General features: G+C 41.3%; 1 protein-coding gene across 2 annotated transcripts in view; it reads right to left on the bottom strand.

Annotated features, from left to right (window-relative positions):
• DSCAM (DS cell adhesion molecule) overlaps nt 1–26,919 on the bottom strand; it is a 563,650-nt gene that overhangs the window by 125,721 nt on the left and 411,010 nt on the right. For both annotated transcript variants that reach the window (XM_063447089.1, XM_063447097.1), the window contains exons 23-24: nt 10,310–10,473; nt 8,227–8,325 (exon numbers count right to left, since the gene is read on the bottom strand). In XM_063447089.1, coding sequence (XP_063303159.1) covers nt 8,227–8,325; nt 10,310–10,473 — 263 coding nt within the window. The remainder of the gene's footprint in view (nt 1–8,226; nt 8,326–10,309; nt 10,474–26,919) is intronic.

Here is a 26,919-nt window from a genome sequence, read left to right as displayed (position 1 = left end):
CACACATGTCATGTGTCCTTAAGGGGTTAAGTGTTTCTTACCTTAATACTTTTAAAAGCTCATAGTTTGATGTATTTCCATTGCTCCTGTCTCCTGTTGAGAACATCAATCATGTTTTCAGTGGGTGTTACACTTGCTATAAGACGCACATCTCCTGCATACCCCTGTTTGGGAAACACATACTTGTAGAACATTTTATGTTGGCTTTGTGTAAATAAAATGTATCTCTTCTCTCTCCACATTCTCAGATTGCCTGTCCAAAACTACTGCAATAAATCCTTCTGGCTATTTCTCTCAGTGCTGTTGCAGCTCTCACACAGAGCCTGCCCCTCTACACTACTTTCCAATGCAGACATTGCTTTGTATGAGGCTAAATTCAAACAGGAGAGACAAGGGTTTCCCTGATAACAGAGAGACAAAGTACAGCTATCGCTTTTCTCTGTGTTGAGTGGCACAGACTAAACACTTGGGTAAGGTCTGTCTTTATACATCTGAGTTTAAAGAAATCTAGACATTTGTATTAATTAAGCTCTGTTGTGCTTCTTCGATTAGCAGCTGGCCAATATAATAAGCTGAAGTACTAGCAAGGGCTAGGGTTTTAGCTCTAATGTCACTGTCACAATACCTTACCTTACTTATCTCCAGCTGCCGACTCCTCCGATCACGCCCCCTTTTATGACATGAGGCATGTGCGCATATTCTAAATATCCAACGCCCCCTGACTACGGTCATAGTTTTAATACAACAGACGTTCCCCTATAAAGAACGCCTTTTTCTTTGATTCTATTTCTTATCGTTATCCTGATCTCTGGTTTTCCTAGATTTTGGCTATTCCTTGTCTATTCTCTTGCTATCCACATTAAACACCAGTAATTCTAAGGTCTGGTAATAAGTTTTATCTATTTAGGGTTGCATTTTGCATGTTGGGTTCACTTTGTCGTGACAGTCACCTTCTAACAATGCCTTTGTTCTTCACACCGTAACACCACCACCATCAGACTAAACCACTGACAAAAGCCAGGTTGGATCGATGGTGTTTCCACCACATTCTTACACCATCATTTGTATTTTACAAAAAACAATTGTAAGCAAGCAAAATTTATCCAATCGTTTACTGTCCAGTTTTGCTCCACCAATCCTCACTAAATTCTCTTGTTCCTAGTTTTAACTAATGGAAGTTGAACATAGTTTGTTATTCTGCTGCTGTAGGCTACACTTCTAGATTCAACACACAGTGCATTTGGAGATGTTCTTCTGCATTGCATTGTTGTAATGTTCTGCTGCATTGCACCGTTTGCATGCTATCACATGCCTGGCTGAGTAGGTGTGTGTATTATGACGCAGATGTACTGGTTTGCCTGATAAAATAGTCAACGATTGCACATTAAATACAACAAGAATGAGGGCGGAGCCAACTGTGGAACAGAGCAGACGTGTTTCCCCGATCTACGAGCCTGGCTCTCTCAAATAGCCATGGAAAAGGGCACCTGCCAGAGCCAACATCCCTTCACCAGTGGTGGGAAGAGGGAATGGGAAGGAAGAACAAAAAACCCAAGGCTGATATTGGCGAACTACTGCGGGGATCCTAAAGAGCTGCATAGGATAAGATTTTGCTGGGAGGGTCCTCTTACTCCTTGGAAGATATCCCCTTTGACATGGGAGAGGGGATGTCACTTGTTCCACCCATGAGACCCACTGGCAAGACCCACTGGTTTACCTCTGCCGAACCTGTCACAGCTGCCTAGCTGAAAGACATGCTTGCTGAGCTCAAGGTGAATATAGCGGCAGACATGGCCTTCTTCAAAATGACCATTGAAAGCACTGCCTAGGATCACGCTCCTGGAGGCTACTACGAGCACCCAAGACAGGCTAACCTTTGTGGAAAACAAAATTGCAGAAATCCAACTACAACTGACTACCAATGACAGAGTGGATACCAAGGAGGACCAGAAAAGGCACTACAACCTTAAAATCCGAGGAGTCCTAGCCACGATTGGTCTCACCAACTTACCTCATTATGTCCGAAGACTATTCAACACACTGCTGCTGCCCAAACAAGCCAAAGTGGTGAGGTTGGATGGCCTGTTCCGCCTGCCAAAGCCACCCACAGTGCCCACAGCTGCTTACGTTGATCTTATCATCCGATTCCAATCACTGTCTGACAAGGCCCTTCTGCTCACGGCTGCTTGGGGGAAGACCCCTTTACATTTGAGGGCTCATCTCTGAAGCTTTTCCCTGATCTTACCCGCAAAACCATCGAATAACGCAGGTCACTGCAACCGCTACTACAGCTCCTTCAGGCAAACTAAATCTTGTACTGATGGGGAATACCTATTTACCCACATGGGCACCACCTACAGAGCACGGAGCTATGCGGAATTGGAAGCCCACCTACACAAGATGGGCTTCAAGGGGCCGCAGAGTGTGGCCGACTCAGAACTGGCACACCAAGACCCCTCTGTCATTGAAGAATTCACCCCCCGCACGGCACTGCGCCCAGCACGAGCGAGAGTGACCTGAGGGCTACGCTCCGACAAGCCACCTTCCTTCCACCTGGTGAACCACCAGGCTCTCTCCATCTCCACCACCGAAGAACACTGATTTATGAGCTTCAGTTCTGGTTTCAATTTTTCTCTGTTCCCAGGACAGTTTATAACTTTTTTCTATGCTATTTTTAATACTCAGCCCTACTAGGCTATTCTATGTGAAGGGGTTAATCCCTCTGACAGGCTTACCACTACGAAAACACATATACGGGCAAGTGTACTATGTGAACCCACCCTCCTGTCCCCGATAACCCAGAGATGCAAGGCTCGAGGCTTACTATCGGTATTGGGAGGAAGGTAATTCCCGACTGGGACGCAATCGACTTACTGACTCGACATCACTTATGTACCACTCACGTACCCTTGGGATAACACCAGTCAAACTCTAATCTCAACCTGTTATTTTATTACCTATTTTGTTTTAAAATCGTATGCCTAACTTATACAGCTACACAAGCCTAGCCACTGCACTAAGCATCTGTGTTGCAAACCCTCCCATCCAGCCACCTAACATACTTGACAGTGACTGGAAATGTTAAGACATGCAGGCCAGGACTTAAATATAATCTGTTTATTTATATGTTTACTTTACTTTAAAAAAAAAAAAAAAAAAAAACAGTGTAGTATGCTTTGACTTAATATGCAATCTATGAAGTTTTATTATAGATATATCTCTGTAGGATTCAGAGGACTAACATTACAGCTGACTGAAGAAGCTCTATTTGAGAGTGAAACGCGTATTGGCCATTTTTAAAGGACTTTTATTTGAGGACTTTTATCATCTTTGTTTTTATGTTTATTTTAAAACAATAAATTCACCATTTTTCATTCAAAACCTCATCCAAGTCCTTTTTGGAGCCTCCAAGGAATCCTCACAGGGGAAGTGCCATCCCCATTCAAATTGGCACAAAACCTACACACCTAGAGCCGGGATTCGTAGGCTCAGGACCAGGTGAGCACCCCATTTATTGAACACATACCTGTGTCATTTATCACCATAAGTCTACACATTGGTCTGCTTTCTTCCCTTTTTTCGTGTTCCTGAGAAATTCTTCAAGCCGAAGTAGGAGGGTGGTGCTACCATAACAGCACACAAGCCTTTATACGGAGCCAGTGTTTTCTATATACAGGCTCCTTGAAATGTGAGTGTAATATTCAGCACGATATCATTATTATCCCTGTGAAGCCATTTTTCAGTACCATCTACACTATATAGTATTTTCTGTATTTTACTTTGACATGTACCCCATATTTTACCATTGAATGAGACTACGTTTTGGTAAGATTTATCTGTGTTTGAGCGCTCCACTTATAGGTGTAGGTCCTTGTCACTTACACCGCACCAATATCTACTAAATTTATTCAGTGGAATAGAGGATATTTCCACACTAGTGTATTGAGCTGCCTGTGAATCACTTTCTGACTTTTTTGAGCACTTTTGTTATACACACTCCTCTGTAAAAAGAGGCAGCCTTTGATTGGTATTCATATCTCTGTATATACCACTACCAAACTGTATAATCACTACTGCACTGTCAAAAATAAAGAATAAAAAAAATAAAAATACTACCAGAATGGCATCACACCGCAGACATTACTGTCAGTATATCAGATATGCACATTAGAATAAAGGCGATACAGAGAGTACATTAGGTACACCTGTAATACACTGAGTGCAGTAAATACAAGGAAGGAGATATAAAGACCTTAAAAAGATGGAGGACCATTGTCATCAATCTTATCTCTGCTTTACTTGTTGTTGTTCAGTTATCCAGGTCCAGTCTCCCAATTTGTATCCCAAGTATTCACATCATTGAGTTAGGTACCCTGTCCACTTCTCTTATCTTACTTTAACGGTTACATTTTATACCATAGCGGTAGAGGAACAGTAGAGTAATATTTTGTGTTTCTAACTTTGGCTTCAATTTAATATTTTTGGATAGGCTATTTCTAATTATTTCATTAAAAAAAAAAGCTTTTACATTTTCTGTTTTCAAAATATTAAGATATACAAAAAAAAATATTTTTTAAAAAAAAATATTGAAATATTAAAATATTTTCCAAAATATGAAATCATTTGCAAAGCTTATCCAAAAATATTAAATCAATGCCTTTGTTCCATAGTGTCTGGTTTCAAGCCTGACCTATGTGATCTTGTTTCTCTGTGTACGACTTAAACACTGCTTTTTTTTGTTCACTTGACTTTGGATCTGGTTTGTTTTAATCTTCTCGATGATGAAAAAGGTCATGAATATTTTGTTGATACACAGCTATTACAAATTCCCTACACCATACCAATTGTATAAACGCATTCTAGTCTGAATACATGGGAAATTAATAAAACAACAAATAATAAACAAATATTGGACACAGAAAGAACCTACTGAGGAATAAAACTAGTAAAAAACAAACTAGTAAAACAGTGTACTTATAATGACATCTTCAAAAATGGATAAAATTAATAGAACACTTTTGATCAAATTAAAAGAATACTTTAGTGTTAGGAATACAAAGCTGTTCCTAACACTACAGTGCCCCCACCACAATGAAAGGGTTAGATATCCTTTTACTACTTACCTTGTTCCAGCGCCATCAGCACTGGCTCTGTCTCTGAGGGCTGAAGAGGAAACCTAATGAGCACATGCGGTGAGCGCCGCGCACGCTTTGGACGCATTGAATTAATGTATTCTTCCGGGACATTTGAAGACACTGGATGTCCTCATGCAAAGCTGCTATTGTTTAACATAGCAGGGTTAAGGTTCACCCAGACAACTTCAATGAGATGTTTGGGTGCCTATAGTGTCCCTTTATATAAAGTGATTTCGAAAAATGCCAAATATATTATCAATGGGAGTTAACACTAAACAAATATCTACTGCAAACTCCGTCCAATATTCTCCTTTATTCAGTTGAGTCATTTTGTTTGATGAGTAACATTAATATAGGCAGATATTAGACTTGCACAGTTCCGAGTTCAGCCCGCACTCCAAACAGTTCCACCTGTACTGCACCCAATTCAGAGTTCGATTTGTGTTGTGCAATCAATGTGATGCCTTCAACAAATTGCAAAAGTAGTTGAAAGAATAACACATTTTTCGTTTCCCCTCGTCCCTTATATTTAGAAACATAAGATGACAGAATCAGGTTAACACATCCTGACATTTTCATATGAAGACATAGGATCAAAAGATATCTCTGATTTGTATGATTCCAGTCACACAATTTTTTTTTTCTTTTTCGTTGAGTCTTCGATCATGACCACGAAAACAAAGCTAACTTTCATGTCCAGACAGCATATCAAGGTTAAAAAAAAATCTGTTATTTTTCCCCCCCTTGTTTTAGAAGCCGATTCCCTTTCATGTTAGCTGTAACTGTTGAAAATATATCCATATAGAACAGAAAAAATATGGCATAGCATCACTCTAAAAATAAACAAAATTATCTTGGGAACAACAAACAGAAAAATGGTTATGTCTAATTCATTCACTCTAATTATTTATGACAGCTAAATATCCCCTTTCCTGTCATAGATCAAACATCAACATGCTTTATGCATTTATGTTTAACACCTGTGCACCTTGGGACCATCACATCCATTCCTTTTACACAAAAAAAGAATACTCACCTAACTTTGTTTTCTGGAGCCAGAGCTAGCACACACCAAGTGATCGTTCTCATATTCAAATCTCTCATCTTGACTGAACCCGAAGGACTCAATACCCCAAATAACCGCCAGATATTTTACACCGACAACAAATTTATTGTATGGTATACAGTGACGGTGCAACGTTGTCAGATATCTGTCAGATAAACCAGTAGGTATATAACTTTGTAGACTTGTTTTGATTTACATAGCAGAGCAGCTGTTTTAAATATCAGTAAATATCGATGTCAGAAGACACATTCTGTGAGGGATTGTTATTATAGGGTTATTGCAGTCAGTAGTGGTTATGATGTGAGGAGGACCTGGCCCTGTGTCCTGATAATGTGGAAAACTGTCTTACCTGGTCCTGCGGGGCACCTGGTTTCCTTTAAGGATAGCTATGATGTCGATCCTGCTGGACATTCATTGGCTAAAAGTGTCAGCTGACCACTCTCAGTCAATGATGGCAATTTCGTCCATAGGAATATCCACAAATTGACATTAGTCATGCCGGAACTCTAGTTTTAAGCTTGCCGATGACACTCCAGTGACGATGACGAAGATGGAAATTTAGCGAAATGCTGCATTTACAGTCTCCAGAAATCATGACCACTTCAAATCACTGAAGTGGTCATGGTGCTTGGAGTAACCCGTTTATAGTTCATACAATGCTCTTCTAAATACAATGATAAACTTGGAAGAAAATTATTGATTTATTTAACCAGGTTTTTGTTTTTTTTGCTTCATATGCACACTTCATCTCCAATTTGCAGCTTTTTCTTATTCCTTGCAAAGTCACAGGTGCACATGCTGTAATCATAAAGTAATGCTGTCATACAAGGTCAGATGAAAAGAGCAGACATGACCCATATTTTATATTTTGTGCTAACGTTAAAATTTTTCACTCAAATCCAGCTTTATTTTATGATGAGACTGACTTTTACTGATCCATCTGCTAGAGCATCAAAACAGCTTCCAAACATCATTTGAACATACCGAATTCTTTAAAGAAAGAGAGAGAATCCAGAGTGGCTCCCTCTGAGAACCCAAACCATAGGTAAAGAAAGGACTTGACTTAATGTGTTTGGATCAGCTTTTCAAACGATCACAATCTGTTAGAAAAACTCATCAGATGTTTTATCGACAACAATTCCCAAAGACTTTAATGGTGACTTCTGTAGATAAATCAGCGTCAATGTTCACAATCTCAGTCAATACAAAGCTTCCTCACATGGAAGCATTAGGAGGCTACTGTGCATGCGCAGCAAATCACCGCACAGCATCAATCAAATGTTCTCACTGAGAGTCTATTCAGCTATATCTGAGTTTAACTGTGAATTTTTTCAGAACACTTTAATAAATATCCCCATATCTTTTCAAAACGGACTAATCACCATAGCAACCAATACTATCTTCAAACATAACCTCCATAGTGTCATCAGAAGCTGGTTACTAAAAAAATAATAATAAAAAAAAAAATATATATATATATATATATATATATATATATATATATACCTCATATATGTACACACAGTTACATAACAAAGATGGGCAGACAGAAATAAAGAAATAAACAAAGATAGATTGATATACATTTAACTGCCACAATAATTGAAAAGCTTTAATGATATATAACATGTTTATTTAAGTGATGGACTCCCTTTATTTTATAGCATTGAGCAGGAACAGTCTTACATATCAGGAAACTTTCTGGATAATTCCACAGGTGCTCTAGCTTATAAAACAAATCACATCCTGGATGTGCAGGTTACAGAGAGAAGAAGAGAGGCACAGACTGAGAAGTACGTGAAGCAGGGACAGCACTTTCTACAGCTACAATTCACAAACCCACACTGGGTACTGCATGGCATTCGAAAAAAATTAGCTGAAGACCATGCAAATCCCTAAATAAATGAACAATTGCATAAAAGATGTGGATCTGAACTGTGGCTCCTTAGGACTAAGCACGCTAGAATACATTTTCTATTTAGTGTGCTAAAGGTTACTAAATGTGTTTAGGTCAACAAACGTTACCTCTGATAGAACTTCCTCCGTTGTCTCCCGGGATCCAGGACAAGGTTATGGATGAGGAAGTGGTCTTGGACACGGTTAGTCTAGGCTGGTCAGGAGGTACTAGATTAGGAATTAAATAGTAAATATATACATGTAGAAAGATTATATATTTTAACATCACATTAGACAATTCTAATCATGTATATTGAATATAATGTTATCATGAACCAATAAAACACGGACAAGATGAAAGGTTTGGCAAAATAAAAATTAATAAAAAAAGATCGGACAGGATGAAAATCTAATTATTTATTAAATAAGATCAAAATAATCTTCAATATGAACTTTATATTCAACAAAGAACTTTGCCTGGGACGGTTCATTTGGGACATACAGATCTCAGCAGAAGACCCAAGCTCTACGCAGCTGTATCACCACCTGTTGTGTTTGTTATCAAAGGGAATGTATTTAGTATGTTCTATAAAGTAATTTTTTTATGAAAAACTGTAAAAACATTATTACAAGCAGAAGAGAATGCTGCCAGGTTGATTTTTGTAGTTATGTTCTGTTATTTATTATTAGTGTCCAAAGATCACATGTAAGTGGTGACCCTTTCCACCATGACTTTTTGTGAAGTAGAACTCAATCGTAGGTTATGGTGATTATAGTTTATTAGACAATGCCAGGTTGCTATATGCCATTATCTATACTTCCTGATCACCACTGTCTATAATGTACTCTCCTAGGGTCTCTTCATAATGGTGTGAATTATGATAAATTGATAACTGGAAGGCAATATTAAGGGCAAAAAAACCCAAACTGGAAACTATTTTAGAATTTGATTCTCAATTTACTAGAACTCATGAAAAAATCCTCCTCTTGCCTAACCAACCAAATCTATCCACTGGATGCACATAAAATCTTTTTTTCAAACCCGGAATAATTGCCATGTACATTAATATTTCAAGTCACTAAAAGAACATTCTGGGGAGTTTGTGAAGCATACCGTTTTACAAATGACAAATTAGCATCTTTTTTTAATTATAGGGTTTTACATATTTATTTACAATAAGGACTATTGGCAGATTCAAATCATATATATTTCTAACATTAAATACATTTGAAGTAACGTTTACACATGGAAACATCTGATGCCCTTTATGCTAATTCACTGTATTCCCAACTCTTTTCACTCTTTCCAGACCTATCGGTCAAACTGGATCCAACCAAAGGGTCGGAATAAATTAGCTAGGTGATTACGTTTTCCCAGTCGGGCAAAGATGGAGGTTTCCTTTTTACTATATGTTAACTGATGTCAGGAGACAGCACTGCTTGTATTGTTTTTACAACCCACTAAAAATGTTTTAAAATTAGTGGAGATGAAACGCATTACAATAATAATCCAAAATTCAAAAATCATGAGAATTCACACAATACATTAAATTACGATACGTTATGCATCAGAGGGGATATGATAGCATTATATAAAAATATTCAGGACCAATACAAACCATTGTCTGGATATCTATTTATACATAGGACTATACATAGGACACAAGATAGCTCATTTAGAATGGAAGAAAGGAGATTTATTCTAAGGCAAAGGAAAGGATTTTATTTACAGTAATAACAATAAGGATGTGGAATTCTCTGTCTGAAGAGTTGGTTTTATCAGAGTCTGTACAGATATTTAAACAGCAATTGGATGGTTTCTTGCAAAAGCATACTATTGAGGGATATAATATTTAATATTTGGGGTAACAGCTTCCACGGAGAGTCCTGACTGTCTATCTGGACGGAAGATAGGGATTATTTCCTAGTTTAAAAATAAATAAATTCAAAATACAAAATACACATATCTGCTTTAGTGATAAGGTCTATATGTAGATATTGTTTTCAAGAACTTTATAAGGGAACACAAGCTCAAGCTAAATTACTCACGGAGACCAAAACAGGGCACAGGGAGGACATTTTAGCCTGCATTATGGTGTGCAGGCTAACATGGCACACTCCCTGAGCAGACATATGTCTAGCTCATTGAGTTAGTCACAGTGTTAAGGGGTTAAATTATTCAAAACAGTCAAGTTCTTTAACAATGTCTTACCTTGGACTTGCAGATTTAATACTATTTCATCTGATCCCCAGCTGTTGGTGGCAATACAGCTATAATACCCAGAATCCTCCGCTTTCACTGTTCGGATAATAAAACTTCCATTGCTGTAGATGCTTCTTCGCCCATCAATCATCACTAGACTGGGTGTCCCGTTACTACCTCACAGGAAACAAAATTCATAAATTAAAGGAATTACAATCAAAATCAGTCAAGAATGAGGAGACACTTAAAATCTCTTTATATAACATGCTTGTGCATTAATACCATTATAGAAATATCCCTTGAAGCACAATACTCAACTATGAGTTAATGCATAATATAATGTACCACTTTCTAATTGTTACTGCTGTGCATTAAGCTGTGCATTCTAAAAACTCAAATAAATAAGGATGACTATGTAAATAGGTCCAAAGATGGAAAGATTCTATCAAAAAACCTAACTTAACCCCTTAAGGACCAAACTTCTGGAATAAAAGAAAATCATGACATGTCAGACATGTCAAGTGTCCTTAAGGGGTTAAAGGACCACTATAGGCACCCAGACCACTTCAGCTTAATGAAGTGGTCTGGGTGCCAGGTCCAGCTAGGATTAACCCTTTTTTCTATCAACATAGCAGTTTCAGAGAAACTGCTATGTTTATAATAGGGTTAATCTAGCCTCTAGTAGCTGTCTCATTGAAAGCCGCTAGAGGCGCTTCCGCGCTTCTCACTGTGATTTTCACAGTGAGAAGATGCCAGCGTCCATAGGAAAGAATTGATAATGCTTTACTATGGACTGGCTGAATGCGCGCGCGGCTCGTGCCGCGCATGCGCATTCAGCCGAGGAGGAGGAGAGGAGGAGGAGGAGAGGAGGAGGAGAGTCCCCTGCCCGGCGCTGGAGAAAAAGGTCAATTTAACCCCTTCCTCACCCTAGAGCCCAGCGGGAGGGGAACTCTGAGGGTGAGGGCACCCTCAGGGCACTATAGTGCCAGGAAAACGAGTATGTTTTCCTGGCACTATAGTGGTCCTTTAAGAACCAAATCATTGTTGCCAGTTTTGCCATTTTCTTAATAGTTATATATTTTCCTTTTTACCTGCTATAATTTACTAAAACTGTTGTTTTTATAAACTTTATAAGGCTTAACCCCTTTATAAAGTTTAACACCTTGAGGACCGATATTTCAAATGACGCTTCAGGACCGTCATCTGAAACATCCCCTTTAGGACCGTTGACGGTGCTAAACCATCATAACGGAAATATTTACTTACCCGATCACTGCCGTTCCCCCCCACCGGGGATGAGCATTGCTCCCAGTCAGCCCAGACAGTCCCCCCTTGGCGAATAAGGCTCCCACGGCCCTGTGATTGCTCCAACAGAGCCGCAATAGGCGTCCGTGAATCTGGCCGCAGGGGCACTGGTGTACATACGCAGGGGTCGCAGCTGCGACCGGGCCCGTGCCGCCCTGCAGACCCCTGCGACCGGCCCACCCGCCTCCATCTTTTGCGGCCCCCGCGGGAAACCGCCAGGGCCGCCGTCCAAGGTGTTCATCGGGTGGCCCATGCTGTCAGGGCCACCTGATGGATATGGATTGTCAGGGGGGTCCGGTCAGCGCTGGGCGCTTTAACAGCGCGACCGGGCCACCTGTGATGCCATCACACGCTGGGAGCAAGTGACTGCATGTCACTCCTCCCAGCTAACACACAGAGCCCGTGCGGGAGGAAGCAGAGGGAGTCAGAGTGGGAACCTGAGCACCACTGAGCACCACTGAGCTCCACCTGAGCCACCACTGGACCCCAGGGAAAGCCACCTTCCTGCACCTAAAAGGTAGGAAACAGGAGGGTGACTTAAACATTGTGTGTGTGTTTGTTTGTATATGTGTGTATGTATGTGTCTGTCTGTATGTGTGCCTGTCTGTTTGTATGTATGTGTCTTTGTATGTGTGTTTTGTGTGTGTGTGTGTGTGTGTGTGTGTGTCTGTATGTGTGCCTGTCTGTTTGTATGTATGTATGTGTCTTTGTATGTATGTGTGTCTTGTGTGTGTGTGTGTGTGTGTCTGTATGTATGTGTGCCTGTCTGTTTGTATGTATGTGTCTTTGTATGTGTGTGTGTCTGTTTGTGTCTGTGTGTGTGTCGGTCTGTATGTATGTCTCTGTTTGTGTCTGTCTGTATGTATGTGTGCCTGTCTGTTTGTTTGTATGTATGTGTGTCTTATGTGTGTATGTGTCTGTATGGATCTGTCTGTATGTGTGTGTGTGTGTGTTTGTCTCTATGTGTGTGTGTGTGTGTCTGTCAGGGAGAGGGATTGGGGGGGGGCCACTGATCAGTTTTGCACTGGGGCCCCATTGATTTTGTGTACGCCACTATGCAGGGGGACGGCCTGAACTGACAGGCAGTCCCTCTACTAGTAAAAAAAAAAAAGGTTAAAAAAAGGATTTTAACATTCACATTTTCCAGGTTGGTTATGTTGCCAGCGTATGGTAAACCAGGAATGAGAATTACCCCCATGATGGCATGCCATTTGCAAAAGAAGACAACCCAATGTATTGCAAATGGGGTACGTTCAGTCTTTTTTAGTAGCCACTAACACAAACAGAAAGTTAGCGTTCATAATAGGTTTTTTGCATTTTAACACACAGACAAATATTAATGCTAACTTTGGCAGGTGTTTGTGACTAAGTGGCTACTAAAAAAGACTGGACATACCCCATATTGAATTGGGTTGTCTACTTTAAAAAAAATATGTACAGGTGATTTGTGAATCAGAGATTTATGACAGATAACAGTATTACAATGTCACTATTGATACATTTTAAGAATATATACGGTATCTTAAAACAGCAATCTCCTACTTGTACTTATAGCCCTATGACTTGCAAAAAAAGCAAAAAAGCATGTAAACACTTTTTTTTTTAACCCCTTAAGGACGCAGCTTCAAAAACTGGACTTTCCTTCATGGACACAAGACATTTTTGCATTTTTTGCTGTTTGTGTTCAAACGCAATTTGTATCTTTGTCATTTATTGCACCAGCACACATATTTTATACTGTTTTTTTAGAGGGTAAAACAGGCTTTCATTTGATTTGACATATACATACATGAATTCTCATTAATTATAAAACAAATGCCAAAAAATGCTTAGTAAAAGTAATTCAAAATAATTTCATTTATGTGTCTTGATTTATAGAGCACATAATATATATAGGATTTCAGCATATTTCGAAAGTTACAGGTCACAAAATACAAGGACTAAAATACAATTTCGAAGTGAAGCAATTTTAGAAGTTGGTATGTTTGTCTTGTAGGTTTGGTAGTCATCACAGAAAACAAAATTGCTACACAAAAGTATATATTTATTTAAAGTAGACATCACAGACTCTTTACTAAAGGTTATTTTGACACTTTTTACGTAGCCATTTCATCGCCAATCTGCTATATATTGGAGTAAAATTTAGTTTTTTTCTCTATTTTGGCATATACACATATAACAAGGTTTTTGAATTGTGCATTTCATAAAACTGGTGTTTGCTATTCCTGTACAGAATTGTGTTCAGCTACATCTGCTGAGTACAACGATACCCCCATTGTATGCCTTTGGCACTTTTCTGTGAAGCTACAATGCCTTTTAAGAGACAAGTTCATGTTTCATTTTGGATTAATTTAGCTCGTTGGTTATTCAAACTTCCCCACAAACACATACTATTTATTAAAGAAAACACCCCGGAATAATTCAAAAGGCACATTTTGAACCAAAGCGTGTGATCATGTTTTCGCTAGTTTGTTCCAGGTGTAGTAGTAATGAGCATTTTTTTAATGTATTTTTTTTTACTTATTAAAATTTTTTTTACTTTTTAAAACTTGTTTTTATAATTTTTTGTTTACTTATTATTTTTTTTTACTTTTTAAAACTTTCTTGAAACTTTTTTAACACTTTTAAATTTTTTATAAACTTTTTTTTTACCATCATCCCTTAACTAGCAGTAGGCAGCACTAACAGTAAATTCCCCAATTTCCCATAGCTCCCACCCACCCCAGCTAGCAAAATATATAATTTTAAATATTGAAATTAATTAGTTAAATAAATTGAACCTCTGGGGGGTTTAAAAAAACTAAGTTAACCCTCAGGGGTTAAAAAAAATCAGATCACATTATAATACTGTGATCTGTATTGTGATCACTGTAGGCAGTGATCAAATGGCAGGGAAGGGGTTCATTTTTATTAGGACTGGGTAAGGGGGGGAGGTTTACTTTTTTAAACGTTATTAAAAACTTTTAAAAAACTTAAAAAAAAACTTTTTTAATGTTAACCCCTAGCTAGCCTAACACCAAATTCCACAATTCCCCACTAACTTCCACACACCCTAGCTAGCTAAATATATCATTTTAAAATAGTTAAATTAATTAATAAACAAATTTAACCCCTGAGGGTTAAAAAAAATAAAACTTAACCCTCAGGGGTTAAAAAGAAAAAATCAGATCACAGTAAAATGTAGTCCCAATTGATCACTATAGTCAGTGATCAATTGGCAAGGAAGCGGTTAATTTTATTAAAGCAGGGGAAAGGGGGTGGGATTTAATTTTTACTTTATTTTTTTAAGACAGGGAGAAGATCAGCAGCACTGATCCGTCTCTCTGCACTTCACACTGACCACGGTAGCACAGGGAGGCAGATCAGAAGTCCCTGCAGCACATGTGCTTGCTCTCACAGCCTGTCAGCGCGATCAAATACCGAGACAGACCGGAGGACAGTGGCGTCTCTAGGATTCATTTTTAGGGGGGGCACATGGTGGGCCAGGGACAAAAGTAGGGGGGCACATTTAACCCCGCCCTCACTGCAGTTTGACCCCGCCCCGACACAATTTTTTTTTTTATAATCCCTGGTGGAGAATTCATTATTTTCCACCAAGGATTATTAAAAAACAAACACATTTCCCTTGATACAGTCCATACACACACACACACACAGACTGCTGAGTCCTTACACACACAGAGAGACAGACTGCTGACCATACACACACACACACACACAGACACACAGACTGCTGAGTCCATACACACATGCAGACTGCTGAGTCCATACATACACACACACTGCATACACACACACTGCTGAGTCCATACACACACACACACACACACACACACCGACTGCTGAGTCCATACACACACACACAGACTGCTGAGTCCATACACACACACACAGACTGCTGAGTCCATACACACACACAGACTGCTGAGTCCATACACACACACAGACTGTTAAGTCCATACACACACACACACAGACTGCTAAGTCCATACACACACACACAGACTGCTAAGTCCATACACACACACACACACAGACTGCTGAGTCCATACACACACACACACACACACAGCCAAGCAGTGGCGGATCCAGAACCAAATCTCGGGAGGGGCACTGGTGGTGGGCTAGAGCGTGGTGAAAAGGGCTGCAGCAGAGGAATAGGGGACTCTTGTTTAGGGGATAGGAGGCTGTACACATGTGCGGCCACACACAGTGATATGAAAACACAATAACACACTGGCACATACACACAGAGAAAAACATATATCTTCACACACATACACTGGCACACCCACAGATACAAACCTATACCTACACATTCACACACAGATAACTACATACACAGATACACATACCCACACACATACCTACACATACACACACATCCCTAAAAATACACAAAATGACACACATACCTTCACATACACACACACACACACAGGTACAAGGCAATAGAATATACAGACAAAACTCCAGGTACTGAAGATATATTTATTGGAGTATAGAACACCTTAAAAGTGCAAACGTGCAACATTTCGGCCCTAGGGGGCCTTAATCATGTTTAAGTCCGTCTAGGGCTGAAAAGTTGCACTTTTATGTGGTGTTCTACCCTTCAATAAATACACCTTCAGTACCCGGAGTGTTGCCTGTATATTCTATTACCTTGTATTGTTGGACGGATTAGCAGTGTCTTTCTAATGCAGAACACCTCTGAGGCTGTGGGCCAGAGTGAAAAGCGGAACCTGAGTGCAGTGGTATACACAGATACACACTAACACACAAACATACTCACAGATACACACTGAAACTCACAGATGCACACTGAAACTCACAGATGCACACTGAAACTCACAGATGCACATCGACACTCAATGATGCACACTGAGACTCACAGATACACACACATACACACTGACACTCAAAGATACACACTGACACTCACAGATACACACACATACACACTGACACTCACAGATACACACTGGCACTCACAGATACACACTGACACTCACAGATACACACACATACACACTGACACTCGCAGATACAGATACACACTGACACTCACACATACACACTGACACTCACATACACACTGACACTCACACATACACACACTGACACATTGACACCCACAGTTACAGAAACACACTGACACTCACAGATACACACACATACACACTGACACTCACAGATACACTCAGATACACACTGACACTCACAGATACAGATACAGATACACACAGACACTCACAGATACACACTGACACTCACAGATACAGATACACACAGACACTCACAGATACACACTGACACTCACAGATACACACACTGACACACTGACACTCACAGATACAGAAACACACTGACACTCACAGATACACACACATACACACTGACACTCACAGATACACTCACAGATACACACTGACACTCACATATACAGATACACACAGACACACACACACATACACACTGACACTCACAGATACAGATACACACAGACACTCACAGATACACACACTGACACACTGACACTCACAGATACAGAAACACACTGACACTCACAGATACACACACATACACACTGACACTCACAGATACACTCACAGATACACACTGACACTCACATATACAGATACACACAGACACACACATACACACTGACACTCACAGATACAGATACACACAGACACACACACATACACACTGACACTCACAGATACAGATACACACATACACACTGACACTCACAGATACAGACACTCACAGATACACACACATACACACTGACACTCACAGACACACACACACTGACACTCACAGATACAGATACACATAGACACACACACATACACACTGACACTCACAGATACAGATACACACAGACACTCACAGATACACACTGACACTCACAGATACACACTGACACTCACAGATACACACACTGACACACTGACACTCACAGATACAGATACACACTGACACTCACAGATACCGATACACACAGACACTCACAGACACACACACACATACACACTGACACTCACAGACACACACACACACACTGACACTCACAGATACAGATACACACTGACACTCACAGATACCGATACACACAGACACTCACAGACACACACACACATACACACTGACACTCACAGACACACACACACACACACTGACACTCACAGATACAGATACACACAGACACACACACATACACACTGACACTCACAGATACAGATACACACAGACACTCACAGATACACACTGACACTCACAGATACACACACTGACACACTGACACTCACAGATACAGAAATACACTGACACTCACAGTTACACACACATACACAATGACACTGACACTGACACTCACAGATACACTCACAGATACACACTGACACTCACAGATACAGATACACACAGACACACATACACACTGACACTCACAGATACAGTAACACAGACACACAAACACAGGGCCGCCATCAGGGGGTGACAACCGTGACAGTTGTCACGGGCCCGGCGGCCCTGGGGGGCCCGGACTGCTCTGGCAGTCCTGGGCCCCACTTTCCCTCTCTGCACACATAGATAGCGAATATCGCTATCTATGTGTGCAGCCCCGGGCCCCCGGCTTCCCAGTTACCGCAGAGGGGGCCCAGGCAGCACACAGCTTCTCTTCTTCTCGTTTCTGCTAATAACTCTCGCGAGACCCGGTTGCCATGGCAACGCTCCGCGGGTCTCGCGAGAGTTATTGGAGGAGAGAGGAGGCTGTGTGCTGCCTGGGCCCCCTCTGCAGTAACTGGGAAGCCGGGGGGCCCCACCATGCCACCGGACCACCAGGGATGGAATCTCCCCCCTCCCTAGACACAGGTAAGCAGGGAGGGGGGAGAAACAATTTAATTTTTTTTTTTTTTTAATTATGTTAAAATGCCCCCCCCTCCCCCACACCCCAGCACATTTACACACACACACTGCATACACTGACACAACACACACACACACACACACTGCATACACTGACACAACACACACACACACACACACATTGCATACACTGACACAACACACACACACTGCATACACTGACACAACACACACACACTGCATACACTGACACAACACACACACATTGCATACACTGACACAACACACACACACACTGCATACACTGACACAACACACACACACACTGCATACACTGACACAACACACACACACTGCATACACTGACACAACACACACACACACTGCATACACTGACACAAGACACACACACTGCATACACTGACACAACACACACACACACACACACTGCATACACTGACACAACACACACACACACACACACACTGCATACACTGACACAACACACACACACACACTGCATACACTGACAACACACACACACACACTACATACACTGACACAGCACACACACTGCATACACTGACACAACACACACACACACACACACTACATACATTGACACAGCACACACACACTACATACACTGACACAACACACACACATTGCATACACTGACACAACACACACACACACACATTGCATACACTGACACAACACACACACACACTGCATACACTGACACAACACACACACACACACTACATACACTGACACAGCACACACACTGCATACACTGACACAACACACACACACACACTATATACAATAACACAACACACACACACTACATACACTAACACAACACACACACTCTGCATACACTGACACATCACAATCTGCATAGACTAACACAACACACACTGCATGCACTAACACAACACACTATGCATACACCAACACAACACACTATGCATACACCAACACACTCTCCATACACCAACACAACACACTCTGCATACACTGACACAACACACTCTGCATACACTGACACAACACACACTGCATACACTAATACAACACACACTGCATACACTAACACACACACTGCATACACTAACACACACACTGCATACACTAACACAACATACATACTGCATACACTAACACAACATACATACTGCATACACTAACACAACAAACACACTGCATACACTAATACAATACACACACTGCATTCACTAATACAACATGCACTCTGCATACACTACACACTAACACACTCACTGCATCCACTATACTGACACACACTCTGCATTCGCTACACATTAACACACTCTGTATTCACTACACTAACACACACTCTGCATCCGCTACACACTAACACACTCTCTGCATTCACTACACATTAACACTCTGCATTCACTACACTAACACACACTCTGCATCCGCTACACACTAGCACACTCCCTGCATTCACTACACTAACACAAACTCTGCATCCGCTACACACTAACACACTCTCTGCATTCACTACACATTAACACACTCTCTGCATTCACTACACTAACACACTTTCTGCATTCACTACACTAACACACTCTCTGCATTCGCTACACATTAACACACTCTGCATTCACTGACACAACACACACACACACACACACATTGCATACACTGACACAACACACACACACTGCATACACTGACACAACACACACACACTGCATACACTGACACAACACACACACATTGCATACACTGACACAACACACACACACTGCATACACTGACACAACACACACACACACTGCATACACTGACACAACACACACACACTGCATACACTGACACAACACACACACACACTGCATACACTGACACAACACACACACACTGCATACACTGACACAACACACACACACACACACTGCATACACTGACACAACACACACACACACACACACACACACTGCATACACTGACACAACACACACACACACACTGCATACACTGACAACACACACACACACACTACATACACTGACACAGCACACACACTGCATACACTGACACAACACACACACACACACACACTACATACATTGACACAGCACACACACACTACATACACTGACACAACACACACACATTGCATACACTGACACAACACACACACATTGCATACACTGACACAACACACCCACACACTGCATACACTGACACAACACACACACACACACACTACATACACTGACACAGCACACACACTGCATACACTGACACAACACACACACACACACTATATACAATAACACAACACACACACACTACATACACTAACACAACACACACACTCTGCATACACTGACACATCACAATCTGCATAGACTAACACAACACACACTGCATGCACTAACACAACACACTATGCATACACCAACACAACACACTATGCATACACCAACACACTCTCCATACACCAACACAACACACTCTGCATACACTGACACAACACACTCTGCATACACTGACACAACACACACACACACACTACATACACTGACACAGCACACACACTGCATACACTGACACAACACACACACACACACTATATACAATAACACAACACACACACACTACATACACTAACACAACACACACACTCTGCATACACTGACACATCACAATCTGCATAGACTAACACAACACACACTGCATGCACTAACACAACACACTATGCATACACCAACACAACACACTATGCATACACCAACACACTCTCCATACACCAACACAACACACTCTGCATACACTGACACAACACACTCTGCATACACTGACACAACACACACTGCATACACTAATACAACACACACTGCATACACTAACACACACACTGCATACACTAACACACACACTGCATACACTAACACAACATACATACTGCATACACTAACACAACATACATACTGCATACACTAACACAACAAACACACTGCATACACTAATACAATACACACACTGCATTCACTAATACAACATGCACTCTGCATACACTACACACTAACACACTCACTGCATCCACTATACTGACACACACTCTGCATTCGCTACACATTAACACACTCTGTATTCACTACACTAACACACACTCTGCATCCGCTACACACTAACACACTCTCTGCATTCACTACACATTAACACTCTGCATTCACTACACTAACACACACTCTGCATCCGCTACACACTAGCACACTCCCTGCATTCACTACACTAACACAAACTCTGCATCCGCTACACACTAACACACTCTCTGCATTCACTACACATTAACACACTCTCTGCATTCACTACACTAACACACTTTCTGCATTCACTACACTAACACACTCTCTGCATTCGCTACACATTAACACACTCTGCATTCACTACACTAACACACACTCTGCATCCGCTACACACTAACACACTCTCTGCATTCACTACACATTAACACTCTGCATCCGCTACACACTAACACACTCTCTGTATTCACTACACATTAACACACTCTCTGCATTCACTACACTAACACACTTTCTGCATTCACTACACTAACACACTCTCTGCATTCACTACGCATTAACACACTCTCTGCATTCACTACACATTAACACACTCTCTGCATTCACTACACATTAACACACACTCTGCATTCACTACAAATTTACACACACACTACATTCATTACAATGACACACTCTGCATTCACTACACCCTAACACACACTCTGCATTTATTACACACTAACACACACTCTGCATTCACTAAACTATGCACACACTCTGCATTCACTACACTAACATACACTCTGCATCAACTGTGCACACAGCATCCACTACACAAACATCCTGTATTCACAGTACACACACTACATCCACCACAAATTGAAACACTCTGCATTCACTATACACAGACACTGTGTCTAATACACACACTACATCCACTACAGACACTGCATCCACTAAACACATTTCATCTAGTACATACAAACACTACATTCACTACACAAACACACACTACATCACTGTACACACACTACATCCACTACTCAAACACTCTCTGCATTCACTACACATTAACACTCTGCATTCACTACACTAACACACACTCTGCATCCGCTACACACTAACACACACTCTGTATCCGCTACACACTAACACACACTCTGCATTCCCTACACATTAACACACACTCTGCATTCCCTACACATTAACACACACTCTGCATTCCCTACACATTAACACACACTCTGCATTCCCTACACATTAACACACACTCTGCATTCCCTACACATTAACACATACTCTGCATTCCCTACACATTAACACACACTCTGCATTCACTACACATTAACACACACTCTGCATTCACTACACATTAACACACACTCTGCATCCCCTACACATTAACACACACTCTGCATTCACTACACATTAACACACACTCTGCATTCACTACACATTAACACACTCTGCATTCACTACACATTAACACACTCTGCATTCACTACACATTAACACACTCTGCATTTACTACACATTTACACACACTCTGCATTCACTGCACTAACACACACACTACATTCATTACACTGACACACTGCATTCACTACACACTAACACACACTCTGCAATCATTACACACTAACACACACTCTGCATTCACTAAACTATGCACACACTCTGGATTCACTATACTGACACACACTCTGCATTAACTGTACACACAGCATCCACTACACAAACATCCTGTATTCACAGTACACACACTACATCCACCACAAATTGAAACACTCTGCATTCACTATACACAGACACTGCATGTCTAATACACACACTACATCCACTACAGACACTGCATCCACTAAACACATTTCATCTAGTACATACAAACACTACATCCACTACACAAACACACACTACATCACTGTACACACACTACATCCACTACTCAAACACACTCTGCGTTCACTATACACACTGCATCCGCTACACAAACACACACTCTGCATTCACTGCACAAACAGTATCTAATACACACAAACACTACATCCATTACACACATTCTAATTCACTTCCACTATACACACCACATTCAGTCCCGCATCATTGTCAGCAGACTAGGTAGGGCGTGGGCGGGCCCGGGAGGGAGGGGCGGGGGAGGGGGGGCCCAGACCTTGTGCTTTGTTAGGGGCCCCAAAATTTCTGATGGCAGCCCTGCACACACATACACACTGACACTCACAGATACAGATACACACAGACACACATACACACTGACACTCACAGATACAGATACACACAGACACTCACAGATACACACAGATGTACACATACCTAAACATACACACTGGCACACACAATTTGCAGCTTACATAATGTTAACCACCCACCCTGCCCCTTCCATACCTTTTGGTTGCAGGGAGGTGACTTTCTGGGGCTGGCTGATCCTGGTGGGAGTTTGAAGCTGCAGAGCTCTCTCTCTTCCTTCCTCCTTCTCTCTCAGCTGCTGCCTCCTCCTTCTCTCTCAGCTGCCTGCATCCGCGCGGTCTGTAAGCTGGGAGGAAGTAACAGTCACTTCCTCCCAGCACTCCCTGCAACTTTAAAGGGGCCCGGTCTGTCAAAGGGCTGCAGCACCCAACCGAGCCCCTAATGAGGTAGGTCCACAGATGGCAGCTGCACTATTTTCGGGGGGAGGGGCACGTTGCTGGCATTTGGGGGGGCCCAAGGGGGGGCACAGCATGATGTAGGGGGGGCCATGGCCCCCTCTGCCCCCCCCCTAGCGACGCCACTGCCGGAGGAGCGTTAACCCTGCTCCTCCGATCTGGGGTTATTTTTAGCACATGACGGACCAAGTCCGTCATCCGGTGTTAAGTGCTTCCCCAGCATGATGGACCCAGTCCATCATCCGGCGTTAAGGGGTTAAACTCAGGACAAAATTTTGAATCTAGTTAGCAGTTTTTTTCATTAGCTTTTGTAGATAAGTAAAATATTTTTCAAGTAAAAGTAAAAAGTCATGTTGATTTTAATTTTTCACCATATTTTATTATTTTTCTTAAAGTAAATTAAATGACATGACACAAATAATGGTATGTAAAGAAAGCCCTTCTTGTCCTGAGAAAAAAATATATATATATATAACTTGTATGGGAACAGTAAATGAGACAGAGGAAAATTACAGCTAAACACAAACACCACAAAAGTGTTAACAGCCCTGGTCCTTAACGTACAACTTGGCCAAAACAGTCCGGTCCTGAAGGGGTTAAAAGTAGTGTAGAAAAGAGTGCTGTATAAATTAGTCCTAGCAGATTAGTCCTATGCGTTTCTGTTAGCCTTAACCTGTATTAACATGAATTTTGCATTTTTGTTAAGCACCCTTCGATTTGTATCTCTGCTCGGCTATGTCTCAATGAGCTATGTCTGCTACGTCAGTAAATTTAAGATTATGCTGACACACGGTCATGTTTCTGTTTCCTTGTCATTCTGACAGAAGTTAGAACAAAAATTAAAATTTCAAAATAAATTTCCAATCCTCTCACTTGACAATGCCCATATTTTTACAGTATGATACCACTGTAATAAAACGGTTAATTTTGTAAACGGAGAAATAGACAAATGCTCCCAGAAACATGTTTCATTTGATCAATATGATGCTATTTATAAAAAAAAAATATATAAATATTTTAAAGATCTGTGAATATTTAAACTCTACTTTCTGTTATTGAGAATCACATTATATAAACTTGTGGCCTACAAAGTTCTGTAGATTCATGACTGTGCATAACCCTTCTCTGCGTGGCAGATTATACAATAAGTGATCCAGTTAATTAAGCAGTTGGATTGGATATCTGCCATATGCAGTACATCCATCATTTCTGCTAATGCATTTTCCAGTAGCAGTGTACCACTGGAACAGATGAATCGCCCCATCTGTCCCTGTGTACCAGCTGATTTAAAGAAGACATACATTAAAATAACGGACTTTTTAGATTATTCACAAACATTACTTCACACCCAAAATAAAAAAATATATAAAATAAAAAACTGAAAAGCACTGTTTAGTAGCTATACCCCCAATAAAAACATGCGTGCATTTGGTTATGCATTTTTACCTTTGGAGTTATATATAAAAACCTCTTGCAAAACTTGCAGACATGCAGCTTCTGCAAGCCCTCTCCTATTGAGACCGCTCTTATCAAAGTGACTAATGACCTAATCTCCGCTAAATCCAAAGGTCACTACTCCATATTAATTCTCCTTGACCTCTCTGCTGCCTTTGACACAGTTGATCATTCTCTCCTCCTTCAAACTCTTCAATCACTCGGTCTCTGTGACTCTGTCCTCTCTTGGTTTTCCTCCTATCTCTCCCAACGCTCATTTAGTGTCTCCTTTTCCAAGGATACCTCCTCCCCTCGCCCTGTCTCGGTTGGAGTTCCCCAAGGCTCTGTCCTTGGTCCCCTTCTATTTTCTCTTTATACTGCCTCTCTTGGAAAACTTATTGCCTCTTTTGGATTCAACTACCACCTGTACGCTGATGACACTCAGATATACCTCTCCTCACCGGACCTCTCCCCGGCCGTCCTGCAACGTGTCACTGCTTGCCTCTCTTCCATCTCTGACTGGATGTCGTCACGCTTTCTCAAACTTAACCTCTCTAAAACTGAACTCCTTGTCTTTCCTCCTCCTAATACTGATCCTCCTCTCTCACTCTCCCTTCAAGTCAGTGATATCCACATAAGTCCATCCCTACAAGCGCGCTGTCTTGGCGTCATACTTGACTCTGGTCTCACCTTTGAGTCTCACATCCAGTTTGTTGCCAAGTCCTGTAGGTTCCAACTCAAAAACATAGCCCGCATCCGCCCCTTTCTTACGCAAGATGCTACCAAGGAGCTTGTCCATGCTCTAGTAATTTCCCGCATGGATTACTGTAACCCTCTCCTGATTGGTCTCCCCAAAAGCCGTACTGCCCCGCTACAGTCTGTAATGAATGCTGCAGCTAGACTGATTTTCCTATCCAGTCGGTCCTCTCACACCTCGCCCCTCTGCCAGTCCTTACATTGGCTCCCTGTATCCTATAGGAGTCAATTCAAAGTGCTAACCCATACATTTAAAGCACTGAACAATTCCAGCCCCTCTTATATCTCTTCACTGATCCAGAGGTATGCCCCTCCTCGTACCCTCCGCTCTGCCCGCGACCACCTCCTGACCGCTGCTCGCACCCGTACGGCCAACTCACGCTTGCAGGACTTCTCACGGGCGGCTCCTCTCCTATGGAATAACTTGCCTACTGCCATCAGACTCTCCCCTAGTCTTCAATCATTTAAGAAGGGCCTTAAATCCCATCTCTTCAGGAAAGCGTATGGCCTCCCAGAGTAATCTCTCCCTTACATACCTGTC

This window comes from Pelobates fuscus, chromosome 1 (assembly GCF_036172605.1).
Source record: "Pelobates fuscus isolate aPelFus1 chromosome 1, aPelFus1.pri, whole genome shotgun sequence".
NCBI classification, from domain to species: Eukaryota; Metazoa; Chordata; class Amphibia; order Anura; family Pelobatidae; genus Pelobates; species Pelobates fuscus.
The sequence above is the reverse complement of the archived record's forward strand: the minus strand, read 5'-3'. Positions and strand labels throughout refer to the sequence as shown.